The following is a 17,557-nucleotide window of genomic DNA, read 5'->3' on the forward strand; positions in this document are numbered from 1 at the left end:
AATGGCATTTTAAGAGGGTGTGACTAAACATATGAAAAGATGTTTAATTTCAAGAGGTCAACTAAAAGGCCACGATGAATACTATTTTACATCCAATAGATGGAAAAATTAAGAAATAGGACAGTACCGATGAAAATGCACATCAGGAAGATTTCTAAAGGTGGAGTTGTAAACTGGTACACTTTGGAAAGCAATTGGGCATTATCTTGTATAATTACGCATTCATGAATTCTAAAACCTAACCATTCTACTCCTGCATGTATACCTTAGATCCGTGCATATGTGCGTAAGAGTACAAGTGTGGGAATGTTAAGGCAGCTCTGTTCTTAGCCACCACTGACAAGAAAGTAAGAAGTTGTAGGTTTTGTAATTTTATTTAGCAGTGAGAATGACCTGAGAATGAAGGGATGATTAAATAAAGCAAGCCTTAGAAGCCTACATGCAGTTTTTATAAAGCTTAGAAACAAATCTAAGCTGTGTTATTTTGGAATACATATATTTGTGCAAAAGCTTTTCTTTTTTTTTTTTTTTTTAAGTAAAAGAGCTCAACATTCAGAAAACAAAGATCATGGCATCTGGTTCCATCACTTCAAGGCAAATAGATGGAGAAACAGTGGCAGACGACTTTTTTGGGCTTCAAAATCACTGCAGATGGTAACTGCAGCCATGAAATTAAAAGACGCTTACTCCTTGAGAGAAAACTTATGACCAACCTAGACAGCATATTAAAAAGCAGAGATGTTACTTTGCCAACAAAGGTCTGTCTAGTCAAGGCTATAGTTTTTCCAGTAGTCATGTATGGATGTGAGAGTTGGACTATAAAGAAAGCTGAGCACCAAAGAATTGATGCTTTTGAACTGTGGTGTTGGAGAAGACTCTTGAGAGTCCCTTGGACTGCAAGGAGATCAAACCAGTCAATCCTAAAGGAAATCAGTCCCGGGTGTTCATTGGAAGGACTGATGTTGAAGCTGAAACTCTAATACTTTGGACATCCAATGCGAAGAGCTGACTCATTGGAAAAGACCCTGATGCTGGGAAAGATTGAAGGTGGGAGGAAAAGGGGACGACAGAGAATGAGGTGGTTGAATGGCATCACTGACTCAATGGATATGAGTTTGAGTAAACTCCGGGAGTTGGTGATGAACAGGGAGGACTGGTGTGCTGCAGTCCATGGGATTGCAAAGAGTCAGACACGACTGAGTGACTGAACTAAACTGAACTGAAAGCAGCATGTAGTAAGAATTCATGGTTACCATTTCAGAGTGAGAGTGAAGCAAAATAGAAAGGTGAGAAGGAACAAATGAACCAATTAGACAATATTGGTGATGTTTTAGTTCTTGGGTTGAAATGAGCTTTTTTAATTGAAGTATAGTTGATTGATTAGTGTTGTGTTAAATTCTGCTGTAAAGCAAAGTGACTCAGTCATACACATGTATACATTCTTTTTTAATATTTTTTTCCATTATGGCTTATCCCAGGAGATTATATATAGTTTCCTGGGCTATACAGTAGGACCTTATTGTCTATCCATTCTAAGTGTAATAGTTTGCATCTACTAACTCCAGACTCCCAGTCCATCACTCACTCTCCCTTCCTCCCTTGGTAAACACATCTGTTCTCTGTGAGTCTGTTTCTGTTCTGTGAGTCTTGTTTCTGTCTGTAGTCTGTGCCATATTTTAGATTCCACATTTAAGTGATATTATATGGTATTTGCCTTTCTGAATGGCTTCACTGAGTATGATCATCTCTAGTTGCATCCATTTTGCTGCAAATAGCATTATCTTTTTTATGGCTGAATAATACTGCATTGTATATACGCACCACATCTTTACCCATTTATCTGTTGATGGACATTTAACTTGTTTCCATGTCTTGGCTATTGTGAATAGTGCTGCTATGAACATAGGGGTGAATGTATCTTTTTGAATTATTGTTTTGTCTGGGTATATGCCCAGGAGGGGATTGCTGGATCATATCACAACTCTACTTTTAGTTTTTGAGGAACTTCCATACTGTTTTCCATAGTGGCTGAACCAACTTACATTCTCACCAACACTGTAGGAGCGTTCCATTTTCTTCACACCCTCTCCAGCATTTGTTATTTGTAGACTTTTTAATGATAAGCATTCTGATTGGTATGAGGTGGTACCTTATTGTAGTTTAGATTTGCATTTCTCTAATAATGATGTTGAACATCTTTTCATGTGCCTATTGGCCACCTCTATGTCTTCTTTGGAGAAATAACTGTTCAAGTCTTCTATCCTTTTTTTGATTGGGTTGTTTGTTTGGTTTTTTGTTGAGTTGTGTGAGCTGTTTGCATATATTTGGAGATTAAGCCTTTCTTAGTCATATCATTTGCAATTATTTTCTCCCACTTCTGAAGTTGTCTTTTCATTTTTTTCTTTTTATGGTTTCCTTTGCTGTGCAAAAGCTTGTAAGTTTGATTAGGTCATACATATTTATTTTTTGAAATGAGTTTCTTGATCATTTTATTTCCTTAATGATGTTAACACATGTGTTGCTTTGATTGTTTATTACTAACAAACCATCCATAAATGTAATTGACTTGAAACAACAATCATTTCATTTTTCAAATAATTCTGAGTTGACAATATCAGTTGGTTGATTCTGCTCTATATGATGTCTAGAGCTACAATTTTCTGTACATGGGATTTTCCAGGCAAAAATACTGGAGTGGATTTCCATTTCCTTCTCCAAGGAACCTTCCTGACCTGGGGATTGAACCTACATCTCCTGCATTGGCAGATACGTTCTTTACTATTGAGCCACCAGGGAAACCCCAGTGTAGTAGTACAGTATTTGCTTTTATTTACTCACTAAGTTGTGTCTGACTCTTCTATGACCCCATGAATTTTAGCCTGTCAGGCTCCTGTTTTTTGGTACTTCCCAGGGGGCACAGTGGTGAAGAATCTGTCTGCCAGTGCAGAAGATGCAAGAGATGTGGGGTTAATCCCTGAGCCGGGAAGGTCCTCTGGAGTAGGAAATGGCAACCTGCTCCAGTATTTTGGCTTGGAAAATTCCATGGACAGAGCAGCCTGGCAGGCAACAGTCCATGGTGTCACAGAGAGTCAGACACAATTGGGCATGTGCATGCACACACACACACACACACACAATTTTCTAGGAGGCTGATCAGGCTTGAAACATCCAAAATAATACTCACATGATTGGCTGTTGATGCTGGCTGTTTGCTAGGTACTCAACTCTCCCACCTCAATTCTCCATGCAGCTGTAGTTCTTCTGTCATGATGGCTGGACTTCTTCCTATCCTGATGGCTGGACTTCTTCCTATCATGATGGCTGGAATCCAAGCAGTAGCATCCGAAGTGAGAGTCCAAGAAAAGTAGAAGCTGTAGGTTCTCTTGAGGTCTTGGCTCGGAAGTCTCAGAACATCACTTTCTCTACATTGTATTTCTCTATGTTATATTGTTCAGAAAACTAATCTGTAGGACAAGCCTGGATTAAAGGGGAAAAGGAAGAAGAAATTTTACCTCTCAATGGTTATGTATATGCAAGAAGAAAAAAGCTTGATGGCAGCCATCTTTGGAAATTAGTTACCATAATATACCGCTGGCTATAGCAGTTCATGTTCCTGACATGTGGAAAATGCATTCACCACTTCCTCAAACACCTTAAGGTCCTATTCCATAAGATTCAGGCTCAAGGCTCATAATTTTGTCTTCTAAATCAGTTTCAGGTATACATGAGCAACCATTGCTGCAGTTTCTCTCAATCTAAAGATGCATGAACTAAAGAACCAACTTTTCTGCCCCCTCTCATCCAGCATGTAATGGAAAGACAGGCAGTTGACACTCTTGTTCAAAAAGAAGGGAAGTGGAGGTACAATGCAGTGAATGCTCCATAGTAATTCTGAACTTCAGTTAGGCATATGTCTAATTCATCATGTTCTGTGAGCAGAGAATGTGTGTCAATTAGGACCTAATTCTTCTCCCTGAGAGTGGTTCTCAAAATTGTGCCTCTATTCTGAGTCCTTTTTCATGAGACATAGCAAATGTTTGAAGCTGAGAAGCTTTCTCAACTTGCTCCCTATTCTTGAAGGTTTAAGGCCCAGAAGCCTCTTTATTTTGAACTGTCTCTCCCTTTAAGACTAAACTGATGTAATTCCTTTAAAAATATCTTTTATTTAATGTGAAGCAAATTATCCATTCCATTGGATAAAAGGCATGCCCACAAATCTCTTCAAGATGGACATCTCTCTGTCCTCTGAGCTGAGAGTCAGGGCACTGAAGGACAATACCCTTGAAAATCTTAGTTACCCATTGTCTAGCTTAGAGGACTACAGTCTGCTCATATGATTCTTAGAAGTCTTTTTGTTTGGCTAAGAGATCTATGAGTTACTGGCTTAAATATTTCCAAAGTCTTAAAGATTATTATAGCTCCATGTTTCACTAGCAATTCCCTGGCTTTGATCTTTGCCCACAGTGCATTTCCTTCTTGAGAAACTCTTGCTATCTGGACAAGTGTTCTGGGCCCTTTCTATTTTTTATAAACTTTTCTCCAAAACTGAACAGTTCCTTATTTAGTTCATCTCTCTCTTCTCATATTTGATCATGGCCAGTTACAAGAAATCAGTTGGCATTTTCAGTATTCCACCTGTAAATCTCTTTGGCAAGATCTACAAGTTTATTAGGTTACTTCTTCTCCTTTGCAATTTTCACAAGTTTATTCTACATTTCACATTATTGCAAGTGAAAGTGCTGTCCTTCACGATGAGGGTTGCCATTTAATGACAATTTCCACTAGCCACCAGTGTTTCCTGAAGATTCTACAGCCTCCATTTCCTTCTCAGTTTCAAAGTTAAAGATACATGTTTAGTCTTTGGCCACTAGAAACCTTAATGATTTAGTGACTGAACAACAACAACAATAGCTGATTTCCAACGTCGTTTTAGATGTACAGCAAAGTGCTTCTGTTATACTTGTGTGTGTGTATATATATATGAATATAAATACATATTCTTTTTAGGAAAAGATTTTTTCACTCAATTTGTTTAGTTTGTTAAGGGGATCTTATGTTTACAGAACTGTAAAGAGAAACTTGATAATGGGGATGAAGGTACTTTAATCAGCTCAGATTCTATTTTAGTCAAATCCAATTTAGTTGTAGATATGCCAGATGCCTGCCCATGATTAAAATTCTGAATGTCAATAAGCTAAGTTGCTGACTGCAATATCTACACAAAAATTATGTCATTTAAAAATATTTCTAAGAAAGATTTCTATGCTTTCAAGAAAAGTACTACTTTTCTTGAAATATTACTAGTATTATTAGTACTACTGATAATAATTTTCTAGATTTTAATTATAAATGAAATAATACCTAATGATAATGGAGAGTAGAGTTGTATCCCTAGATCTTTCAGTTAGGAAACAACAAAACCTCAGGAAGTCACTTAATTGCTTTGATCTTTAGATTGAAACAAATTCTAACAACGTTAAACTCTCTCATTATATATTGCTTTACAGTTTACAACAGAGGAAGAAATGGCAACCCACTCTATTCTTGCCTGGGAAATCTCATGGACAGGGGAGACTGATGGGCTATAATCCATAGGGTTGCGAAAAGTCGGACATGACTTAGCGACTAAGCCACCAACCACAGTTTACAGAGTATTATCATTTTTACCATTTTCATTCCTTTATTATTTCATTTTTATCATATTTAAAAATATTTATCTGGCTGCGTTGGGTCTTAGTTGTGGCATGTGGGATTTTTCACAGTGGCTCATGGACTCTCTCGTTGTAGCATGGGGCTATAGTAGTTGCAGCACACATGGATTTCAGTAGTTGTGGCACGCAGGCTTAGCAGCTTCGTGGTGTGTGGAATCTTCCTTCCCCGACCAGGGATCAAACTCTCTTCCCCTGAACTGCAAGGTGAGTTCTTAACTACTGGACTACAAGAGAAGTTCCTATCCTACTTTTTAAAAACAATTCAGAAGCTGAGGTTCAGGAAAGAATCAATAACTTACTAAACATAGTAGTTGGTAGAGCATATATATGTTAAGGGGAAAGATGCTGATGAAAGAGAGTGATTGAATATGCAGAAGCAAGAGGGATAACTATACAGAAGAAAACATGATGGTATGATTCCTGAGAAGGAGGGAGGGGAAATTCTCTAAAGCATAGACAGCTACTGGCTTTGGGAGAAGGAACATCTATTCTAATATAATAGCTCAGAGAGAGGAGAAAATTGGTGCAGGTGTATGTGGGCTTGTAGATTCAGTAGTGGAAAGTTAATTTCATCTGATGCCTTCAGATCTTTATGAAGTTGGCAAGGTCATCTACTGTGAGTGAAGAAAGATGAGCATGAATAAGATTTCAGAGGCTTGTTGCAAAGAATGGGAGATCAACTCAATCAAACAAACATAGCACGATTACCAGATACTGGAAAACCCCGTTTGAGGTTAATAATAATAAGTAAACGAACTTCTGTGAGTCCCCCTCCAAGTAGCCTGATTTCTCAGATTTAAGAGTAGAAAAAGTAAATGGCAGGGTTTGAGGGTCTTGTTCAACAGATAAGCTGAAAGCAAAGGCTAAAGAAATTTAAGACGTTGCTGATAGCGTTGTTTAAAGGATATTATTTAAATAATGAACATAAATCTAAACTGAGTTAAAAAATGAAGAGAGAGAAAGGGGGAAGAACAATGCAATAGAGAAAGAAAGAGAATGTTCCGGTGAATTGTATCAATGCACTGAAGATCGAGAAAAAAATAAAAAACTCAAAATTTTGGTAGTTGAAGAGTAAATACAGAGATATGATTGTGATCATAAGCAAGAATGCTTGGAATAGTGATTTGAGAAGAAACTCATAGATGATAGTAAATGAAGTGCATGACTGAGGTCAACTAGGTTACTGGAGATAAAGAAATGAGGCAGTCAAGGAACAGAGTTCAGATTATGGAAGGATGATCTGCTGGAAGAATGATAGTACTCAACGTGATAATAGAACTTGAAGCATAAGAGAAGGCTGTGTGAGTTGAGTATGATATTTTTGATAAATGAAGGAGAATAATTGGAATGACACTAGTTGACAGTTGCAAGGGGGAAGGAAAAGTGATGCAATTACATAAAGTGATGCAACCACATAAAGCTATTATGTGGTTAATAGCTACATTGATAATAATTTTTTATTTGATGTATTAAAGATCAAAAGAACTGAGCTGAAATATCTGGTGGTGGATTAATCACTTTCTTCCTGTATTTTATTTAAAAAATTATTTTTAATTTTTTTTATTTAAAAAATTTTTTTTGGCTGCCGCATGCAGGATCTTAGTTTCCTGATGATGGGTTCAGTCTGTGTCCTCTGCAATGGAAGTGTGGAGTCTTAAAACCCTGGACTGCCAGGGACCTTCACCTGTATTTTATTAATTTGTACTGTGTATATTTTATAGCATTTTATTAGGTATTTGTAAGCTTAATATTGATAGATCTTCCTGTTAAAATGTACCATATTATCATTATGTAATGACCATTTCTATATCTAATAATGCTTTTCTCTTTAAGCTTATTTTGTCTGATATTAATTTAGTGATTCATGCTTTAAAATTATTTTCTTGTTGTAGCTTTCCCATCATTTTACTTTCAACTTTTCTGTGTCCTTATATTTTAAACGTATCTCTTTTGAACAGAAAGTATCTTGATTTTTAAAGTCTAATCCCACTGACAGAAGAACCTGGTGGACAGCAGTCCCTAGGGTCGCAGAGAGTTGGACACAACTGAAGCAATTTAGCATGTATACACTTTAACTAATAGGTTTAAATAATTTATATTCTTGTTACTATAGTTATGTTTGAAACTGTTTCTACTTTAACTTTTCACTGTGGAACTGAGAAGAGTAGTAAAATAATTCTTATTTCAAATGGGTAGTATTTCATTGCTACTCACCTCAGGAAAAGTAAAAAAAACAAGTTTAAAATTCCTTTCCATTCCCCCACTAAAACAAAAACTATAACAAAAAAAATTTTTAAGTCCTTTTTCTCCTTAAATACTCAAGGTAGGAAAAATGATGGGCAAAGTGTCATCTGTAATTTTAATAAAAAGTAAATATAGTGTAAAGCTATGGTCTTATTCTTCTAAACTTCTTGGCACTTATGTAATTTATTATGTAAGTCTCATAATTCAAGTAGCCTAACAAGTTGAATTTCAAGTGTGATTATTGTTGCCTTTTGAAAGTACATTAATTTGTTAGAACAGGATCAGTATATTAAAGTTAACTATGTGTTGTTGATAAATAAATGTCAACATTTAAAAACAAATTACTATTTTTGAGATAACATATTTAAATTAAGGTAGTATGTGTTCAGGGACTGGGAGTGGGGATGGACACTCTGAGAAGTAAAACAGCTTAGGGTGAAATACCTGGTTTTATGGAAACTAATTTTTAGAAGCTCCAAAACTTTGGCCACCTGATGTGAAGAGTCAACTCATTAGAAAAGACCCTGATGCTGGAAAAGATCAAAGGCAGGAGAAGAGGGGGACGACAGAGGATGAGATGGTTGGATGGCATCACTGACTCAACGGTCATGAGTTTGAGCAAGCTCCGGGAATTGGTGAAGGACAAGGAAGCCTGGCATGCTGAGGTCCATGGGGTCGCAGAGTCAGACATGACTGAGTGATCAAGAAGCAGCATTGTCTTATATATTATGGGAAAATAAAAGAGCCATGAAAGATAAAAGGACTTTGATGCTTGTTATAACTGAGAACCTCAAGTAAAGATAAAATGCAATGTTTTCCTTAAATGCTATTGCCCACATAAGGAAAACCCATAATTGAAAACTGAGATTACTGTATACTTAACTTTGTTCTCTCTCCCCAGGGCCATGGCCACTGCATTTGTTGTTGGAGTTGTGAAATATACTGAAGCTTTGTCTGGATTCCAGGTAACTTCTGCTTTGTTTTCTGTAGAATTGAGATATGGACTTGAAATGTGTTAAAACAGATATTCTAATCCCCGAGAATCCCAAATTTGGTTGTTAATGTGTTCTTCATGTTGGTGACTGCTAGATAAAGAGTATGATGTAATCTGAAAAGTGTCGGTGCTAGGCATTAAGTTCAAATTCTACCTCTTCTTAGCTGTATAAAGCTGAGCAAGTCAGCTGAGCACAACCACTTCGATCTCTCCATCCTCTATGCTGGTTAACTTGATTGGTGATGGAGGGGATCCTCTCATGATGTATGTGTGTATCAAATCATCTTGTTGTATACTTTATATGTCTTATAGCTCTTCTATTATACCTCAGTAAAGCTGGAAAAAAATGTCTCCATCCTTGAACAAGACATATTAAAACCATTGTTCTGCTTATCTTATAAAGGAATTGTGAGAATCAAACAAGATAGTATATGTGAAATCTTTTGATACTATAACACATTATAAAAATGTTAGCTATGTTATTTGGAGTCTCCAAAGCTGCTATTGGATAACATGGCTAGTATTGCCTTCACATGAATTCTTTAGTAATCATGACTTACGTGGTGTTTTTGCCTTTATATTTGTTTCAAGATGAGGATTATAGAGTCTAACGGGTTTAGTGGTTAGATGGTTGTGTTGTATATTCTCCCATTTGCCTCTTAAGAACCACTTTCTATCCTTCTCCAATCTGCTTTGTGCCCAGGGAAAGTTGACTTAACACACATTGAAATAAGATTCTCCTGCCCTGTGGCCTCTGGTTAGGTTTGGACAATGGGAGGCATGAAGGAAAGATAGGAGAACAGAAGGAAGAGAGCCCCGGTTATTTTATTTTGATGTATCTCTCCCTCCTGGGTCATAGATTGGCAGGGGCAGTGTTCTCTCCCAACAGCTAAAGCTCCTGTTCGGGCAGCACTTTCTTATACTATTGATATGTCTCACTGGTTTCCTTAAGGCTTGAGGGGTAGTAGTCATTTTCATCTGTTGCTGGCCCTGTGATGCTATACCATTTCTTGTTAATTTCTTGCTCACATCCTTGTATATATACATATAGTACATATGTGTATATGTATGTATGTGTGTGTGTGTGTGTGTGTGTATGTAGTCTCTTCATTAAACTTCCTTCAGTCATACCTTTCTGTTGTGTTGTTCCTTGCTAGAAACCTTCCTGACACAGAGGTCATTGTCAGAATCACTTTTAGTGGAGTGGTTGAGAAAGAGAGGTGGAGAAGTAAATGGAAAGCAAGAAAGAAAAGATTAATAAGGACATGGATTTTATTTTTTTCAAGAATATGGCAATGAAGAGAAGGAAAATGTTAGAGAACATCACAGCTAGTGAGAATTCTGAAGACCTAGAGAAAAAATTTTAATCAGAGATACATACTTGACTTTAGGTTGTGAATAAGAAATTAATTAGAAGGAGAAGAAAAATTATATAATTTAAGCAAAAAAGTTGTGAAATTTGAATCATATAATCTGATTAAAATCACAGATGTCAGGATTAGCCTTGTAAAGAGAGACATCTTTGAGAACAATGAAATGGCAAATAGTGGGTTAATATAAAATGAGGTAAATAATTAGGGAAATTCTTGCTGAGGAGGCTCAATTTCTTCTGCAATGTTGAAATCAAGCTCATTTGTTCAGAGGAGAAAGGATTTGTAAGGGGAGGACTGAGGGAGAATGAGAAAGGTTTGAAATGTTGGTTGTGAGAAATGGAAGAGGTAATTGTTTACTGGACAAGCTATGGACTCTAGTTGAAATGTTCAGAACTTTGGGGACTTAAAAGAGAAGTGCTTTGGAAGAATAAAAGGATAAAATACAGAGTGGGCCAGCAGGAAGGTGGTTGATGTCATCTGCCAAGTGTCTAGGCCACATGGGAAGGATAGAAACCATGAACATGGAGATACTGTTAAAAAGATGAGGTTGAGAAATTGGAGGTCCTAAAGAATATGCATTGGGAATAGAGGATTGAGAGCGTTGAAGGGGTAGATGGCTATCATCAGAGAATGATTTATTGAAATTGAAGATTCAAAAAGGAAGTTAGTAGTGACAGTAAGAGGAGGAACTATAAGTAGATACAGCAGTGTATTAGCTAATCAGAGGGGCCTGAGTGAATGACAGTTTCTTCACTGAAATTCAATATCAGCTTGGGTTCCAGAAGAGAAGGCCTTGGAATGTGAGAAATAAAAATAAATCCCCATCTTTTAAATTTCAGAAATGTGTGCTCCTAATTGCAAGTATCTTGAGAAGAACAAATAACTATATGTTTCCCATTTTAATCACCACACCTCTATTATCTAACATAATTCCTTGTACATATTAGACACTCAAATATTTGTTGAATATTTGGAAAAGAGCAAAGAAAAACAGATCAAATTTTTATTGTAAGATAATAGCTTACTAGATTTATTTGAGCAGCTAGATATATGATCATAATTATATTCTACAATAAATTCAGTATGTGCATGAGTGCTAAGTCACTTCAGTTGTGTCCACTCTTTGCAACCCTATGGACTGTAGCCCATGAGGCTCCTTTGTCCATTAAATTCTCCAGGCAAGAATACTGCAGTGGGTTGCCATGCCCTTCTCCAGAGGATCTTCCCGACCCAGGGATTGAACTCAGGGATTGAACCCACATCTCTTATGAATCCTGCATTGGCAGACGGGTACTTTAACACTAGCATCACCAATATTGTGTAGATTTCTTTCTTATTTGTATGCTAATGTTTATTTGGTACTTCTATTTTCAAAACTAATTTAATTTATATTTATTGTGATATCTATTCGAAATGACAATTTCAAATTGTCAATTTGAAATGACAGCTTTTTATAATCTTTCTCTTTCAGTTCAAATATATAGATTTAAAAAATAAGGTCTTAAATAGAGGAATGAGTGGTATGTTTGGGTTAATAATAGCATTCCAACTTCTTCATAAATGAGCTTCTATTTATGTAAGCATATCTTGAGATCTTATATTTATGTACCATATTACCATTTTGCTTCATATATAATTGTATATAACAATATATAATTATCACAATAATAACTAACATTGGGTGACAGGTGCCATTCTAAGTAGTTTACATAATTTACTTATTTTTTTCCCAAAATGTGCTGTTATTTTCCTTATTTTATAGATGAAGAAACAGGTATAAAGAAGTTAACTAACTTGCCTAAGGTCACAAAATTAGTGAGTAGATTCAAACCTAGGAAGTCTGGCACCACTGCTCAGAATACTAACTGCCACTGCTAATACAGACATAGGCTTATATACAAATGTAGGTGCATTATTCATCTACTGCTTGTTTAAATGTCTCTTTACCTTGATCTCCCTAAGGTCAAGAACACTGCATGGCACATTGCAGCTTATCAATAAATTTTGTAAACTAGTGAATAAGCTTCTCACTTTCCAAGATAATTCTGCTGTTCCCTACAGATTTTCCTATTATTTTCCAACTAACGCTCTTGGCTTTTCTTTCAAGTCTATTCCAGTTCTTATTTGGGTGGTTTGATTTGGGACGTGTTATGACATTTGAAATCTTTACATTAGAAACTTTATTCTTTTGCTGAGACAAAAATGTTTCTCTTTCTCTCCTCCTGCCAAATATCATAGCAGATTAAGTGTTTACATGAGGGGAGTCTGTAATCCAGGATTTCTGCCACAGCGGGCTTCAAATATTCTAGTCAAATCCTGCCTTTTGTCTGACTCTTCCTGATGCACTCATCAAAGCTTCACTCTGGCATCTGTTAGTCACTGAGTGCTTATTTGGAGAATGGTTGCTATCATCACTACTGCCTTTACATAGGTACCACCTAGTTACTTTTGTTTTGGCAGTTATGGGTTAAATACATTCCAGGGTCTAGTCCTGCTTAAGCTTGCTAGCTCTCTATTTTAAATTAATGCACAGTGGGTTATTTCTTAAAAGAGCAAAGCTTTCATTGAACAGGAATTTTTTCAAAGCACTCATTTTTCCTTTTTTCCATAGATGAGAGTCTTCTTTCACCATTAAGTGATGCGTTTCTCCCTCTGCCCTGCGAAGCTACACTACACTGCAGTTAATAATGACTGATGATTGAAAAGAACTTATACTTTACTCTTAAAATATTGTTTTCTTTTGAGATACATGTTTGACTATTCTTCCTCACTGCCTTGCAATCATCTTTTTAAATATTTACTTCTAGTCCATGGAATTAATATCAACCTAAAAGAGCTGTTTTACTAAGGAGTTTTTAAATTATAAATATACATATAAAGATCCTATTTTTGCTATGGTTTTTAAGTCCAATAATTCCCTGACAGAGAACCCTGTAAGAGATTAATAAATTCATTAGCAGTTACTTGATAATAGAAAACATGTTGAACTATTTTTTAAAAGCTCCTCACTTTATATATAATTACCCTTCAGTCTCCCTCCCAGCACTTTTTATCTTTTTGTTATGTCTAACATTCATTAAGTTAGAAATAGGCCACAGGGTATTTAAAATGCCTTTCCCAATTTATAAAGAGGAATAAAAGATGGAATTTTGGATTCATAAGCAGAAACTACTTATTGTAGCAACTATATGCTAGGGCTGGTCATAGTAAGCTAATCATAGTTAGGAATTCTGGCTCACCCACGTTTGTATCACCATTATCTAAGGTAATTGCAGACCTTCTTTTCCTTTACCATTCTTCTTTTCCTTTTTTCCTCTTTCCTCTAATTGAGAAATGAGATTTTGGAGTCCAGGAGAGAGGTAGAGCTGGAAATGGGATTTTGAAAGCAGTCTGAACATAAATAGTATTTAAGAATATAGGTGGGAGAGGGCTACCTAGGATGAATGTCTAGAGAAGTTAGAGAAGGAGATTTAGAAGGAATAGTCAGGTGATAAGAATAGACTGTATTTTCAAAGAAGCTAGAAGTGACTTAAGAGGGGAGGTGGTCAGCGCTGACACATGCTTATCGGAGATAGAATAAAATAAGGAATAATGTTACTGAGTCTAAGCTCATACTGCTTGCTGCACAACAGGCCAGTAAATTAAGAGAGGAGTTGTTGGGGCAAGGAATTCTTTATTCAGAAAACCAGCACACTGAGAAGATGGTGGACTGTGTCCCAAAGAATCATCTTATCTGAGTTACGATTCAAGTGTCATTTATACTAAAAGGAAAGGGATTGTGGCTGATTTTTGCAAACTTTGCTGCTGGAATCCTTTGCTCTTGCATCTGTCCATGTAATCCTGGTCACAGTGTTCCTATAAACCTCCAAGACAAATGTTATTCTCAAATGTGCAACTTTTTAATCTCTATACAAATGGAAAGTGTCACATGTTTAATGGTCAGAACCTTGAGAATGGGCTATCCTGTATATTCCAGGTTGTATTCTTTTAGTGACCAACTTATAGCAAAAGCAGTATAACACAAAGGTTAACATAGAAGAAACAGATCCAATATGGAGTCAGATTTATTCTTCCCTGTTACAATAAGGCTTGTAAGAAATAAGCTTAAGTTTGACAAATTGACTACAACTGTAATTAGGGTGCTTGGGACAAGGACCTGATTGGAGTTGGATGAAAAAAATTGGAAATGAGGAATAAAGATAATGACTTTAGACCCTTCTTTCAGGAGACATGATTTTAAAGGGAAGCAGAGAAGTGAAGGATAGCTGGAAATTTTAAGGGGCATATTTTAAATAGCGGACAGTTTAAAAACTCATTTACAAGCCAATATGAAGAATACAACATAGAGAAAGTGAGAAATAGATGATGTAAGTAGAAGGGAAATAATTTCAGGAGTAAAATTACTGTGCAGGTGAGCATCGGATCCACAGCATACTTTTCTCCATTGACCTTAGATGGCTGCATAAACTTTTTCCATGTTCAATGGAAACAGTGTTTACACGCAGGTGCACATTTTAGATTGGTGATGGAAAGGTGAAGCAGGGCTCATCTGATAATTTCTGTTTTCTCAATGAAATACAGGCAAGGTAAAATGTTTGGACTGGGGTAAAAAAGGTTTAAGAAAAGAAGAGAAGCCATAAAATAGTCATCTAGGAGACTGGAGACTAGAACTTTTGACATATGTCTGGCTTCAACATTGTCTCATCAGGGGAAAATGTGCCAACCTGTTTTAAGCACACTTGTCACTGAGAGCACATTTTTGGTTACTTACCAAGCACCATGCCTTCAACAATAGGACATATTTTGGCTCTCACTCATGGTTATTTTTTGCTCTGATTCAGATACCTAGAAATTTCTTTTATCTTGCTCTTTATCTCATTCATGAATTTAAAAACATTTTTCAGATTATATTTATTTTGTATTTCCATGTGTTTGTGTAGCAGGAGAGTTTTCCAAGTGTTTTCCAGGGAAATAGAAGTAGAACTTCTACTTCTCTGAATTTCAATTTTATCATTTATGAAATGGGAGTAATATTTACTTGCAGAATTGTGGTTAAGTATTAGAAATGACATGTATAAAATACTGGCCCTTAAAAGAAAATCAATAAATGATAGTTGTAATTATTGTTACCACTAAATATTATTCTTTTGTCTAAAAAAAAGACCTTGTTTCTACTCGCTTTTTTCCTTAGTTATTTTCTGAAACTGAAACTGTATTTTTAAATAAATCCTTTTAAAAAATAATTTTAATGTGCCACAGTGTTTCTAAGTTTCTTATGTATTAGTTTATTTGGAATATAAAATATCTTACCAAATGAAAATTTATTTGTATTTTGGGTTATATAATGTTTTAGGGCCTTGATAATATAATATTTGAGAAAGAACAGACTTCAAATAGAGACTTATTTCCTTATGAGACTTTATTCTTATTACACAAGCAAAGTTATAATTAACAATATAATTTGAAAAACCTAGTAATAACAATAAGGAAAAGCATGGAATAAAAAAGCCAGCATATAACTTGAAAGGGATTTTTGAAAACTTTCACAGTATTTTTCATATCCTCTTTGTCTACTAACATTTTGCTGAAGACTACAATGTTTTGGGGTAAAGTGTTATATCAACTGGAGTAACAAATATTAAGAAATGCTAATCATATAATTGGGGTCGCAAAGAGTCGGACATGACTGAGAGACTGAACCGAATCATATAATTTTAGTGTCAGTCTGGAGTTTTTCTTCCCCAAATTAGAAAAGCCAGGGCTATGTTTGGTATTCCCTAAAAGAATGTGAATACTACCAAAATCAATATTCAATGCTTAAAGGAGAAATACGAAATATGAAACATTGACATAGTGAATCTTTATTCTATATCTTCTTCCATGTTGCTCTGCTCTAGGACATGCATCTCCTTTTCAGGTAATAACCCATATTCATTTAGGAAAGACTCCACATCCCCGGTAAAAAATTCTTCGGCAAGCTGTTCAGTAACACTAATGAAATTGCTTAGGAGTTCCCCACCTTTGTAGACAAGCAATGTGGGGAGTACGTCTGAGGAAAAGCGGTCCCCAGCGCCTGTATTAGAAGCCTTTATTTTACAAAACTTGACCATAGGGTATTCAGCTGCAAGGCATGTTAAGCTACTGTTTAGAGCATCACAGCCCTTAACACCATCTTCATAAATGTGAACAACGATAGTGGTGATCTTCTGTTCCTTTTCAATGGTTTCCAGGAATTGCTCCCCAGATTCCAACTCATACACAAATCCATATCTGGGCCCAAAACTCAGCTTCTGGTGCATGTCCTGCATGCACTGTCTGCGGTATTTACGAAGGCAGTTTTCATCTTCTTTGTCTTTGTGGATTAGTTCATATTCTTGAACGCTCATCTGGAAATAGATGAAAGAAATGAGAGAGATCAATCAGTCAGAAATTTGTATTCCTTATACATAACAAACCCATTCTCAACTCAAAGAGTTTGCATTTGCAATCTCCTCTACCTCCATGGGGTCGCAGAGTCGGACGTGACTGAGTGATTCACTTTCACTATCTCCTGAGGTGGCCTTTTCTTCCACCTCATTTGATCAAATGTCACCTTCTTTGATTATTCTACTTAAATGTGTCCCTGCCCCACACTTTCTACCCCTTTTGCTTTATTTTTTTCCTTCATAGCAATAAATAATACTTGATATTATTGTATATGTTTACTTGTCTAATATTAGTTTTCCTAACTTTTGTGTTCTATGGGGGCAGGAATTTTTTGTGTGTCATCCATCACTCTCTAATATCTGTTTTGTGTCTGGCCCATAATAGAGGTTCAGTAATTATTTCGTGATTCAATGCATACATTAGTAATGCTGAATATAGTTGAGCTATGAGATGGTCATGGAATGTTCCAGTTTGGGTGAAAAAATACCCAACAAGGTCTACTTTAGAGTGACTTTCATAAAACTAAATACACACACGTGCACACAAGTGCCTGCATACTCACTTAAATGTGTCCCCAAAAAGTGCCTTTGGACATTATTGTCTCCTCAACAAAAGCTGTTTAAAAGATTTTGTCTAATCACTTACTGATTTTTTTGGAATCTGTAAAAAACAGCTTTTACAAATATTTGGAGTTCACCAGATTAGCCAGAAGACTAGCAGCATCACCGCCAGCTGAAAAGTTCTGGGAAATGCAAATCTGGGGACGCCACCCCAGATCTACTGAATCAGAATCTGGAAGGGTGAGGCTG

General features: G+C 36.1%; 1 protein-coding gene across 1 annotated transcript in view; it reads right to left on the minus strand.

Moving 5' to 3' along the window:
* Positions 1 to 16,183: 16,183 nt before the first annotated feature.
* PDC (phosducin) overlaps positions 16,184 to 17,557 on the minus strand; it is a 74,115-nt gene continuing 72,741 nt past the window's right edge. Inside the window, exon 4 of the mRNA XM_061161272.1 lies at positions 16,184 to 16,708. Within this exon, the coding sequence (XP_061017255.1) occupies positions 16,184 to 16,708 (525 nt within the window). The remainder of the gene's footprint in view (positions 16,709 to 17,557) is intronic.

The sequence above is a fragment of the Dama dama genome, chromosome 14, assembly GCF_033118175.1.
Source record: "Dama dama isolate Ldn47 chromosome 14, ASM3311817v1, whole genome shotgun sequence".
NCBI classification, from domain to species: domain Eukaryota; kingdom Metazoa; phylum Chordata; class Mammalia; order Artiodactyla; family Cervidae; genus Dama; species Dama dama.